The sequence below is a fragment of the Salvelinus fontinalis genome, chromosome 38, assembly GCF_029448725.1.
Source record: "Salvelinus fontinalis isolate EN_2023a chromosome 38, ASM2944872v1, whole genome shotgun sequence".
NCBI lineage: Eukaryota > Metazoa > Chordata > Actinopteri > Salmoniformes > Salmonidae > Salvelinus > Salvelinus fontinalis.
This window is the reverse complement of record NC_074702.1, coordinates 18,850,569-18,861,258: the sequence shown is the minus strand read 5'-3', so window position 1 is coordinate 18,861,258 and position 10,690 is coordinate 18,850,569. Positions and strand designations below refer to the sequence as shown.

Here is a 10,690-nt window from a genome sequence, read left to right as displayed (position 1 = left end):
CTAAAAATACAGAAAGTGCTCGCAAACAAATTATAGTGTTCGCCAACTATATTAATAGATTTCTTTTTATCAATAATGTTTTGTTTAATTTTACTTCCAAAAATTCTGTTATAGAGGAAATTTCCTTAGTGGGTTACGTCAGAATTCAGCATGGGAGAAGTCGGAGCTCAGGGATAATAGAACAGTTTCCTAGTAATTACCAGTTGGAGGGACGGTCAAGTGGATTTTTCTTTACAGTTCTATGCTTGTATTTACGACTTTACAAGATGCTATTAACGCAGCATTAGGTCTGTATCGAGTAAACTGTCCAAGTTTTGTGCCAACATCCGTGATGCTTTTGAATGAATATTGATTGTTGGGACATGTGAACAATCCTTAAAAATGTGAAATGTGTTAGTTCATGACGTTTGTCCCTTAAAGGGGCAATCCATTTTTGGACTGAGAAATTAATGATATGTAGCTTCCCACTGAGTCTTGAAGAATATAGCTTATAAATGCCTCATAAGCTTAGTTCAACTGCCGTACCCCATCAGACCCCAAAGTATAAGCTTGTTTTACTCCAATGTTTGTAAACAAAGAAAATGTAAACAAACTACATGGCCTCAAAACATGATTAAAACTATAATTTTGATATCATGGATGGTCAGTCCTTGCATCCATAGCTCTGTCTATGAATTTGAGAGTGGTTACTCCAGCCCAATCCCACAGCTTTTTACTGAAACATAGTGGGGGAATATGCTTTGCTATTGTTTCAACGGATGATTTCCCATTTAAGTAGAGTATTTGATTCGGTATTCGTAGTGGTTGTCTGCCATCTAGTGGGAAAACAGGGTGAAGTATAACCCAATGTACAGTTGAACATTTCAAGCAGACATTTATGACAGCTAGATGAAAATATATAACTAAACTCATGGTAAGTTGCAGTGGAATTGTAATGCCATCTATAATAATTAGCATTTGCAATAGTTTTCAAAATAAACAGAATGACTTGCAAATAGAATACAGTGATTTAAATGCATTTGTAATTACCTTGATTAGGACTCAAGGTAATTTGAGGAAAAAGGTAAAACTTCTCTACCAAGACAATACCAGCGCTGCTTAAATAAATAACAATGTATTAATGTTTTATTCTAATTACAATAAACAGAACATATCAGTCCTTTATTTGTACAAAAATACCTGAAAAGTTTACTATTAAGATATGTAAGCTATTCAGCTATTTACAGATCGAAGCAAAGCACAGTATGAATACAGGATATTTCTCTTAAAAAGAGAAACAGGTTCTTGTTTTTTGCATTCCCTGAAATACATCATCGTTTATATTTATATAGATCTATATATATTTGCTTTACTCCTTTGTACAGTCACTGTATCTTGCATAGTGACAATATATGCAAAGCACAAGAGTCATTATCGATCAGTGGAAAAGGTTCCCATGAACGGTCCAAAGTCAGCTCCAGTTTAGTGCGGAGAAAAAGGTCATCAGAGGCACCTGCTGCGTTTTAGGCTTCTGGAGACAAACAGACTTACACAAGAGAAAAGAGGACACCTTACATCAACTGTGCTGTACTACTGTTTGGGAGAAACTACTGGTATTCTGAAAGAACATCATAAAGGGCAAACTACTTACTAAAGAAAAAATTATTTGGTGAAATACTATTAACCCCAAGTTGATCAACAGAACTACACAACGTCGCACATACAAAATCTCACTGGTCTGATGATATGAGCAGTTTTCAACAGGCTCCATGTCAACCCTGAGCAACCCAGTTACATTCAAGTCTCTGAAATATAAAAAAGTACATTTACTTAATTCACTTTCATCAGTTCACTACTTTGCACGTGATTCAATGTCACAAGTAACATTCTACTAGTTCATAGCAAGACACTATGTGAGAGAAGTCACCTCTGAATACAAAAAACACCATCTATCTGTATCTAACAGGCCTAAACAGTTAGTGTTGAGAAGTCAGTGATGTCTGAGTAGCTTAAGATGACTTGCAGGAACTATGAAAAGATGTACACTGTATGCCCAAGCCAACTCTAGTTCCATACCAGCAACATTTCAATATTACAGACATTTGTGAAGAGGTTTTTACATGACAAACATTTAAGAAATAAACTCGATATGCACATTAAACCAAATGATAAAAATCACTAAAATAAATCAAGTTTCTTCATGGCGAAGGCAGTGTGCACAGGCAGGAAGGGCTGATTCACAAGGAGTTCATGAGAACCTACTCACTTTCCACACAGCCTGATAGACACAGAGGCTTAGCACACAGCCAACTGTTGAACGGCACTGTTATAACTAATATTGTTAATTGATATTACTGTTAATACTTACCAGTAAAGCCTGATAATATTGGGTTTTGGCAAGCAGCTTACAGACAAACATAATTTCAACCAATGTGGTATAACTGTTTACTACAGACTTATAAACTACTAATTTAAAGTTTACAAACTACTTATAAACCTTGTTATGACTCATTTTAGGTATGCATTTTTGGTTGATATTTGATTGGTTTATTGATTTAACTCTAACTCAAATGTGCGAACTATGTTGACATTTACGCCTCCAGGGATAATATTTGAGACTCAACCCATTGTCAATAAGCTAAAACTAGTTCCAAAATACATATGGTTATGCATCCTCTAGGGTCTGTGGATATGTTAATGCTTAAAAACACATTTTTGTTTTTACAGACTGGCCAGATGCCATTCTGACGATAGATCTTAAGCAAGATAAAAATCAAATCGTATTTGTCACATGCACCGAATACAACAGGTATTACAGTGAAATGCTTACTTACAAGCCCTTAACCAACAACGCAGTTTTAATAAATTACAAAAAAAAGGTAAGAGATAAGAATAACTAATTATTAAAGAGCAGCAGTAAATAACAATAGCGGGGCTGTATACGGGGGTACCGGTACAGAGTCAATGTGTGGGTGCACCGATATCAAGGTAATTGAGGTAATATGTACATGTAGGTAGAGTTATTAAAGTGACTATGCATAGATGATAAGAGAGTAGCAGCAGTGGGGGCAATGCAAATAGTCTGGGTAGCCATTTGATTAGCTGTTCAGGAGTCTTATGGCTTGGGCGTAGAAGCTATTTAGGAGCCTCTTGGACCTAGACTTTGTGCCCCGGTACCGATTGCCGTGCGGTAGCAAAGAGAAATCTATGACTAAGGTGGCTGGAGTCTTTGACAATTTTTAAGGCCTTCCTCTGACACCGCCTGGTATAGAGGTCCTGGATGGCAGGAAGCTTGGCCCCGGTGATGTAATGGGCCGTACGCACTACCCTCTGTTGTGCTTTGCGGTCGGAGGCCGAGCAGTTTCCATACCAGGCAGTGACGCAACCAGTCAGGATGCTCTTGATGGTGCCAGCTGTAAAACATTTTGAGGATCTGAGGACCCATGCTAAATCTTTTCAGTCTCTTGAAGGGGAATAGGTTTTGTTGTGTCCTCTTCACGACTGTCTTGGTGTGCTTGGACCATGTTAGTTTGTTGGGGATGTGGATGCCAATACCTTGAATCTCTCAACCTGCTCCACTATAGCCCCGTCGATGAGAATGGGGGCGTAGTCGGTCCTCCTTTTCCTGTAGTCCACAATCATCTCCTTTGTCTTGGTCACGTTGAGGGAGAGGATGTTGTCCTTGCACCACACGGTCAGGTCTCTGACCTCCTCCCTATAGGCTTTCTCATTGTTGTCAGTGATCAGGCCTACCACTGTTGTCATTAGCAAACTTAATGATGGTGTTGGAGTCGTGCCTGGTCGTGCAGTCATGAGTGAACAGGGAGTACACAGGAGGGGACTGAGCACGCTCCCCTAAGGGGCCTGTGTTGAGGATCAGCGTTGTGGACGTGTTGTTACCTACCCTAACCACCTGGGGGCGGCTCGTCAGGAAGTCCAGGATTCAGTTGCAGAGGGAGGTGTTTAGTCCCAGGATCCTTAGCTTAGTGATGATCTTTGAGGGCACTACGGTGAGCTGAGTCTGAGCTGGAGTCAATGAATAGCATTCTCACATAGGTGTTCCTTTTGTCCAGGTGGGAAAGGGCAGTGTGGAGTGTAATAGAGATTGCATCATCTGTGGATCTGTTGGTGCGGTACGCAAATTGGAGTGGGTCTAAGGTTTCTGGGATAATGGGCCTTATGAATGTTGACCTGTTTAAAGGTCTTACTCACATCGGCTGTGGAGAGCGTGATCACACAATCGTCCAGAACAGCTGATGCTCTCATGCATGTTCATTATTACTTGCCTCGAAGCGAGCGTAGAAGTGATTTAGCTCGTCTGGTAGGCTCGTGTCACTGGGCAGCTCTCGGCTGTGCTTTCCTTCGTAGTCTGTAATAGTTTGCAGGCCCTGCCATATCTGATCGGAGCCGGTGTAGTACGATTCAATCATAGTCCTGTATTGACGCTTTGCCTGTTTGATGGTTCGTCGGAGGGCATAGCGGGATTTTTTATAAGCTTCCGGGCTAGAGTCCCGCTCCTTGAAAGTGGCATCTCTACCCGTTAGCTCAGAGCGAATGTTGCCTGATAAAATGACACATCTCAATTCTCATCTGCATAACCAGGATGTTGTTTTATCTACATCCTCTTATGGGGCCTGGATGATTGTTCCATTCTAATGCTGCGTTCATAACCAAGTGGAAAGGTGGTAATTACCAATTGTGAAGTTGTAAATATGAGTTATATGCATTCACCACCCTTGAACTTGAGAAACGTTGTTTTGGCTAATGGCAAAAAAGCTGCATCAACCATAAACTACAAGTACAGATAGTGCTCACAAACAAATTCTAGTGTTCACCAACCATATTAATAGATTGCTTTTTATAAATAATGTTGTGTTTAATTTAACTCCCGAAAATTCTGTTATAGAGGAAATTTCCTTAGTGGGTTACGTCAGAATTCAGCATGGGAGAAGTCGGAGCTCAGGGATAATAGAACAGTTTCCTAGTAATTACCAGTTGGAGGGACGGTCAAGTGGATTTTTCTTTACAGTTCTATGCTTGTATTTACGACTTTACAAGATGCTATTAACGCAGCATTAGGTCTGTATCGAGTAAACTGTCCAAGTTTTGTGCCAACATCCGTGATGCTTTTGAATGAATATTGATTGTTGGGACATGTGAACAATCCTTAAAAATGTGAAATGTGTTAGTTCATGACGTTTGTCCCTTAAAGGGGCAATCCATTTTTGGAATGAGAAATTAATGATATGTAGCTTCCCACTGAGTCTTGAAGAATATAACTTATAAATGCCTAATAAGCTTAGTTCAACTGCCGTACCCCATCAGAACCCAAAGTATAAGCTTGTTTTACTCCAATGTTTGTAAACAAAGAAAATGTAAACAAACTACATGGCCTCAAAACATGATTAAAACTATAATTTTGATATCATGGATGGTCAGTCCTTGCATCCATAGCTCTGTCTATGAATTTGAGAGTGGTTACTCCAGCCCAATCCCACAGCTTTTTACTGAAACATAGTGGGGGAATATGCTTTGCTATTGTTTCAACGGATGATTTCCCATTTAAGTAGAGTATTTGATTCGGTATTCGTAGTGGTTGTCTGCCATCTAGTGGGAAAACAGGGTGAAGTATAACCCAATGTACAGTTGAACATTTCAAGCAGACATTTATGACAGCTAGATGAAAATATATAACTAAACTCATGGTAAGTTGCAGTGGAATTGTAATGCCATCTATAATAATTAGCATTTGCAATAGTTTTCAAAATAAACAGAATGACTTGCAAATAGAATACAGTGATTTAAATGCATTTGTAATTACCTTGATTAGGACTCAAGGTAATTTGAGTAATGAGGAAAAAGGTAAAACTTCTCTACCAAGACAATACCAGCGCAGCTTAAATTAATAACAATGTATTAATGTTTTATTCTAATTACAATAAACAGAACATATCAGTCCCTTATTTGTACAAAAATACCTGAAAAGGTTACAATTAAGATATAAGCCAGGGGTGTCAAACTCATTCCACGGAGGGCCTTGTGTCTGCAGGTTTTTGGTCTTTCCTTTCAATAAAGCCCTAGACAACCAGGTGTGGGGAGTTCCTAACTAATTAGTGATGTTAATTCATCAATCAAGTACAAGGGTGGAGCGAAAACCCGCAGACACTCGGCCCTCCGTGGAATGAGTTTGACACCTGTGATATAAGCCATTCAGCTATTTACAGATCAAAGCAAAGCACAGTATGAATACAGGATCTTTCTCTTAAAAAGAGAAACAGGTTCTTGTTTTTTGCATTCCCTGAAATACATCATCGTTTATATTTATATAGATCTATATATATTTGCTTTACTCCTTTGTACAGTCACTGTATCTTGCATTGTGACAATATATGCAAAGCACAAGAGTCATTATCGATCAGTGGAAAAGGTTCCCATGAACGGTCCAAAGTCAGCTCTAGTTTAGTGCAGAGAAAAAGGTCATCAGAGGCACCTGCTGCGTTTTAGGCTTCTGGAGACAAACAGACTTACACAAGAGAAAAGAGGACACCTTACATCAACTGTGCTGTACTACTGTTTGGGAGAAACTACTGGTATTCTGAAAGAACATCATAAAGGGCAAACTACTTACTAAAGAAAAAATTATTTGGTGAAATACTATTAACCCCAAGTTGATCAACAGAACTACACAACGTCGCACATACAAAATCTCACTGGTCTGATGATATGAGCAGTTTTCAACAGGCTCCATGTCAACCCTGAGCAACCCAGTTACATTCAATTCTCTGAAATATAAAAAAGTACATTTACTTAATTCACTTTCATCAGTTCACTACTTTGCACGTGATTCAATGTCACAAGTAACATTCTACTAGTTCATAGCAAGACACTATGTGAGAGAAGTCACCTCTGAATACAAAAAACACCATCTATCTGTATCTAACAGGCCTAAACAGTTAGTGTTGAGAAGTCAGTGATGTCTGAGTAGCTTAAGATGACTTGCAGGAACTATGAAAAGATGTATACTGTATGCCCAAGCCAACTCTAGTTCCATACAAGCAACATTTCAATATTACAGACATTTGTGAAGAGGTTTTTACATGACAAACATTTAAGAAATAAACTCGATATGCACATTAAACCAAATTATAAAAATAAATCAAGTTTCTTCATTTCATAAGTAGTTAAGAGTAAGCCAATGCGGTAATAATAGTGATCTGTAACCTAAATACAGTGTTGCTTCTACATGGTTTCATATGATAATATGGTACATTGATTCAGTACACAACTTTTACATGAGTTGCAGATAACATTGTACAGCTAAGATTACCATCGGAGGAGGCAATCCTAACTGATTTCTACTGAAATCATTATGACCAATGGGAAGATATATTGTCCGACGTTTTGACCGAATTTAGCAAAGGAGAAGTAAGCAGCTTTGGCACCTAACCTGCTCATTGTATAGTCATAATGATACCACACCCAGAGCCACACATTAACATATATTATATATTCATGGTTCTGGTCACACCCAATAAACAGTGAAGTGTAGCTCTGAAGTTACTCTCAAAATTCTATGGAAAAAGGGACTGCAACGGGCATCTAGTGGTACCATCACATCCAAGCCTTTCTAATTGGATAATACGCATAGCACACAGTTGTGGAAAAGACTTGGCTATTTAACGTACTATACACCAAATCGTCTTTTGCAATTGTGGCTCAAGTATTGTAAAGGTATAGCTTCACTTCTGACACAAGAAACAAAGTTCTGATTAACGCAAAGTTTAAAAGGAGTGAAAGTTCTGTAAAATGGAAGACAACTGTAATGAAAGGGACAGAGCAACTGAACTGACAGCTCAAGAAACAGTGTGTATTTGAAAATCAACTCATGAATTAAATATCTAGATATTAAATTAATTTGATTGACATTATCAGTGAACGTCACACTTAAGATGTCAAATGTTTAAATATGTAAAAAATATATGTAATCTAATTCAACCTGTGTGTTTGAAATATTCTTGAGGGGTTCATGTGAAAAGATTTCCTAAATGTAGAAGAATGTGTGAGAAAGGCATTAAACTGAATATCGATGTGAAACGCACAGTGACTGAAATATTAGTGACTATTAGAGACCAATTTGGAATGAAAACCATGACATTAGCGAACACCACTTGGTTTCAACGTTACTTCATAGTAAGTGTTGGTGATAAAATAGTTTGAGTGTTCAAACATAAAAAGCAAGAAATGAAATATAAGCTATGTAATAGATGCTATGTAATAATTACGCGGTTCAATCATTCCATGGTAATGATAAAACAGTACCGAACAGCGCTGAGAAAAGAGCTACATTTCAAGTAATCACTCACATCCAGGTAAATAAATACATTTGCGAAACAATACTTGAAATGATTGAGTCATTGCATCTTATTTTTTGAAATGTCATTGTGCAGAACTTGTAGATAGTGTGGCTAATATTGTGTATCTGAATCTATCTAGCTTAAGACACCATAAATAAAATAAAAAGATGGCTCTTTCTTAATGTTGCGTTACAGGTAAAAGCATCTTTACAAATCTGTGTGTTCACTGCAACCTTGGACAAGGCTGGACAGTAAAAACCCTTCCACTTCAGGGCATCATCCATTACTAGGGCTTCACAGTGTCTGTTCGAAAAACAATCATTCAATCACATCATGGAAAAGAAAAGCAACAAGTCCAAAATGAATGGACTTGGGGTGAATCCCAAATGGCACCATATTCCCAATATAGTGCACTACTTTTGACCAAAGCCTTATGGGCCCTAGTCAAAAGTAAGGTAATGCACTATGTAGGGAATACAGTGCCATTTGGGATGCACCCTTGGATTAAGAAGATGGGTCCTCACAGCAGATGAGTCGATTGATTCCAGTTGCATTCTACAGACAGCACAACAGACAGACCGACCTTGGACTGTACACGTCAACCTTGGACTGTACACGTCAACTCTGAGCTAGTCAGATCCCTCTAGTGGATCACAAGAGGTTGGTGTAGTGGTTATATTTCCCTGTGTTCTGACGGAGGGAATGCAAACAGGTGGGTTTAAAAGAAAAGTGTTGCAACCTCCCGCCCCAGTGGCCTGTTAGATTTTAGTCATATGATCATAACCATGTCTTCAGAGAGCTTACAACATGGAATTACAGTCCACAAGATGGCCATATGCTTTCCAATGTTTTACATATAGATTATTATTGCGTGGACACCAAGAGAGACCCAATAGCAGAGCTGTTATGTTGCTTGTTATGACCTGAAGAGCAGCATGGTAGCCTAGTGCCATTCTGAATACGTACTGTAGCCAACAATAGAAGGGTTGGTTATAGCACACGGTATAGAACTAGGCTAGCAGCGTGGACCTCAACAGCTATCTACTACGTGGACTTAAATGAGTGGATGAGACGGGGAGTGAATGAATACCTGTAGTAGTTTATATTTGGGGGGGGAAGTTCATGTGGAACAGCGAATGGTGGAGCTAATGATGGATTGATTTAACACTGAACTGGATGTAGTGATTTAGTTGTTGTTGTGTGACTGTTAGAAATCTATACGCTCCAGACCACTGATAAGAAACTAAAACGGACTAAGAACACATTTGATGATGCAGTACTAAAATGTCATGAATACAAAAGCCTGTGAGGTCACCAAAGAAAGAAAGAAATGAAGAAAAGTCCTATGAGAGTGGAATGAATGGATCCTGTGTAGTCCTTGAGTATCCTTCAGCTCCATCCTAAGTTACCAGGTCCAGCCTTTCCTTTCCTACAGCTTGACAGAGACAGCTGGCCTCGTGATGTTCTTTTTACGAATATCAGATTGTCCATCCATCCCTCCAACACAGGAGGGATTTGCCATTGTTGGTAACAGGAAGAATGAGACAGTAGAGGAATTCTTCTTCAGTCACTGTGGAAAGGCCTGTTCCCAGTTTCACAAGCGCCAAACAATCAGCTTTTCAAAAAAAGGTTGTAGTATAGATGATTTGTAACAAAAAAATACTTTCATTATGTAAAAAAGTGGCCCAGACTAAACAAAGTCCTGATGATTGTACAAGGAAAATAAAAACTCCTTTGATCTCATAAACTGTCACTAAACCGTGTCAGTGGATCAGAGCTTATTGGTGACTATGAATACAAACTTAAATGTTTTTTTTGTTTTTTTAAGAGTTAATACAACGTGGTGCATCTTTTTGCTTTTATTTTTGCTTCTTTATCTCCTTCTTCCTTCCGGAACACAGAGGTCACTGAAGTCCACTAGCGTCCGTCCTAACCCACCAACCACTCCATCCTGTCCCATCCGCAGTCTCTGGCAGCTCATGACACATCAACAACAACATGAGTTCATCACTTCAGCTTCTCCTAAAAAAAAAGTATTGAGTTTGTTTTTAGGCAGAGTCCGGTCAAGTCATAGGTCAGGAGGGGTCATAAGGCTACGAGGGTGCAGGGGTGCTTGAGTTTACAAGGCAGGACTCCTCTGTTGAGCTGGTAGAACTCCACCAGCTGGATCAGGTCGGTGAATTTGGTGGACCCGTCGTCAAGGCTGAAGAAGATCTGGCCGTCCTCTTCACACTGCAGGACGGACCATAGAGACAACAGTCAGGTGAGAACAAGAGGAAGCAATGAACAACAAAAGTTAAAAAGAGCCTGTAGACATAAGAGAGATGGGGAGATCAAAGAGAGAAGCCCAGAGGCAA

At 39.1% G+C, this 10,690-nt stretch overlaps 1 protein-coding gene across 5 annotated transcripts in view; it reads right to left on the bottom strand.

Annotated features, from left to right (window-relative positions):
- Nucleotides 1-5,876: 5,876 nt before the first annotated feature.
- LOC129838086 (growth factor receptor-bound protein 10-like) overlaps nt 5,877-10,690 on the bottom strand; it is a 93,701-nt gene continuing 88,887 nt past the window's right edge. For all 5 annotated transcript variants that reach the window (XM_055904794.1, XM_055904797.1, XM_055904795.1 and 2 more), the window contains one exon: nt 5,877-10,565. In XM_055904794.1, the coding sequence (XP_055760769.1) occupies nt 10,419-10,565 (147 nt within the window). In that variant the 3' untranslated portion in view covers nt 5,877-10,418. The remainder of the gene's footprint in view (nt 10,566-10,690) is intronic.